Source organism: Colobus angolensis, unplaced genomic scaffold (assembly GCF_000951035.1).
Source record: "Colobus angolensis palliatus isolate OR3802 unplaced genomic scaffold, Cang.pa_1.0 Scaffold36, whole genome shotgun sequence".
Lineage (NCBI taxonomy): Eukaryota > Metazoa > Chordata > Mammalia > Primates > Cercopithecidae > Colobus > Colobus angolensis.
Genome location: NW_012116932.1, coordinates 929,118 through 931,527, shown reverse-complemented (window position 1 = coordinate 931,527; position 2,410 = coordinate 929,118). Strand labels below are relative to the sequence as shown.

Below are 2,410 nucleotides of genomic sequence, written 5' to 3'. Positions count from 1 at the left end.
TGCGACGGTGGTGACGGTGGGTCTAGGGGCAGCTGGTCTAGGGACAGAGAGGTCCAGGCCAATGAGGGGCTTGCATGCTGCATCCCCAACAAGCTGGTCTGGCCTGAGGGTGGTCTCTGGGCCTGACCAACAGGGGTGGCAGCATCAAGGAGAACTTAGTGTATGCCTGAAACCATCCCAGAGAGTGGGCATGGCAGAGTCCTCACCGGGTGGCGGCGGCAGGCAGGAGAGGTCCACCGGCTCCCCCCGGCTCAGGGCCTCCAAGACAGCATCAAAGCTCTGGGAGAAGGAAGAGATTAGAAGAGGAGGTGCAGTTGGGGGCTGGGACCTCGTGGGGAGCCTACGGGCCCTGCCATGGCACTGAGGACTTCTAGCTCCCTCCCTTCCGTTTGTGCTATCTTGCTTAATTCTCTTCCAACACACGTGCCCATTTCACAGAGGGGGTAAACTGAGGCTCCAAGACTTATAGCAAACTATTGCTAGGGAGTGACCAGGCTAGGATGCAAATTTGGGTCGGCCTGACCCAGCAGCCCGGGTGCTTTGCCACCGGGCCATGTGGGAAGCATCCTGCCCCGTCCCTCCAGTCCTGTCTGTCGGGCTGGACGCACCTTAGCCACGCGGAAGTGTCTGGCGGCAGCAGCGGTATCTCCCTGCTGCTTGGCGTGGAGGGCAGCCAGCTTATACTCACGCTGGCGGCTCTGCAACTGGGCCAGAGGGCCAGGGCTGCAGGGACCTGGAAGGGAGAACAACATACAGGAAGCCTCCAGGGCCTGGGCCAAGTTCACCATGTAAACTATTTGTTATTTATTTATTTAATGCTTTTTCTTTTTCAGACAGAGCCTTGCTCTGTTGCCCACGCTGGGGTACAGTGGTGCAATCTCAGCTCACTGCAACTCCCGCCTCCTGGGTTCAAGCCATTCTCTTTCCTCAGCCCCCTGAGTAGCTGGGATTACAGGCACGTGCCCGGCTAATTTTTATGTTTTTAGTAGAGACAGGGTTTTGCCATGTTGGCCAGGCTGGTCTCAAAGTCCTGACCTCAGGTGATCTGCCTGCCTCAGCCTCCCAAAGTGCTGGGATTACAGGCGTGAACCACCGCGCCCAGCCTTAACGTTTTTTTTGAGACTGAGTCTTGCTCTGTTGCCCAGACTGGAGTGCAGTGGCACAATCTTGGCTCACTGCAACCTCCGCCTCCTGATTTCTGGCTAATTTTTGTATTCTTAGTAGAGATGGGGTTTCACCATGTTGGCCAGGCTGGTCTCAAACTCCTGACCTCAAGTGATCCACCTACCTCGGCCTTCCAAAGTGGTAGGATTACAGGCGTGAGTTATCACGCCTGGTCATAGTTAATGTATTTTTTTTTAAAGAGAGAGAGTCTTGCTCTGCTGCTCAGGAGTATAGTGGCGTAATCATACCTCACTGTAGCTTCAAACACCTGGGCTTAGGCGATCCTCCCTCCTCAGCTTCCTGAGTAGCTGGGGCTACAGAGCATGCACCAGCATGCCTGGCTAATTAAAAAAAATTTTTTTTTAGAGATGGGGTCTCACTATGTTGTCCAGGCTAGTCTAGAACTCCTGGGTTTAAGCGATCCTCCCACCTCAGCTTCCCGAAGTGCTGAGATTACAAGCATGCGCCACCATGCCCGACTCCCTTTTTAAATAGATCCTGGGACTCACTTTTAGCAGTTGGGAATTTTGAGTCTTCTCTTATTTCCATCCACATCCCCCACAGAAATTTATGCTAACATGATATAGCTGTGTGTTTGAAAGCCTTTTTTGCCTACCCTATTGTATATTTATACAACCAAAATACATTTATGAAATGTGTTTGCAAAGTTGGGAAACTCAGTATTCAGTGCTTTTTAAACTGTGTTAGTTACAGTTTCAAATAATATGCTCGATATGTTTTCTGGGGAAGTACCTCAAAATTTAAAGCTCTAAGTGCAATTCTTAGTATAAAATAACACGGTACAATAAAGATACCACCCAGTGCCTACAAAATCTTGAAACACCCAGAAAATAGCACGCAGGATCTTTTTTTGAGACTAACAACTGGACCCATTGCTTTAAACTTAGGCTTACTTCCCTGAAAATAGGTTTGGAGGTAGAAGTGACACGCCTTTGACATTGTATTGGTTTTATTTCCTGTGATCATAAATCTTTCAGTGTTAAAAACAATGTGTTTCTGGGTCAAATTATTGTTATAATTATTACTAGCAGGTAATTGAGCAAAACCTAAATACATCAAACTTATTTTATTTTTTGGAGACAGGGTCTCATTCTGTCACCCAGGCTGGAGTGCAATGGTGCAATCACAGCTCACTGCAGCCTCAACCTTCCAGGCATAAGTGATTCTCCCACCTCAGCCTCCCAAGTAGCTGGGACTACAGGCATGCACCACCGTGCCTGGCTAA

At 49.5% G+C, this 2,410-nt stretch overlaps 1 protein-coding gene across 1 annotated transcript in view; it reads right to left on the bottom strand.

The window, feature by feature from the left end:
- The window catches only part of CC2D1A (coiled-coil and C2 domain containing 1A), a 29,561-nt gene that overhangs the window by 17,492 nt on the left and 9,659 nt on the right, over positions 1-2,410 (bottom strand). The window contains exons 7-9 of the mRNA XM_011953395.1: positions 609-733; positions 207-279; positions 5-37 (exon numbers count right to left, since the gene is read on the bottom strand). Of these exons, the coding sequence (XP_011808785.1) occupies positions 5-37; positions 207-279; positions 609-733 (231 nt within the window). The remainder of the gene's footprint in view (positions 1-4; positions 38-206; positions 280-608; positions 734-2,410) is intronic.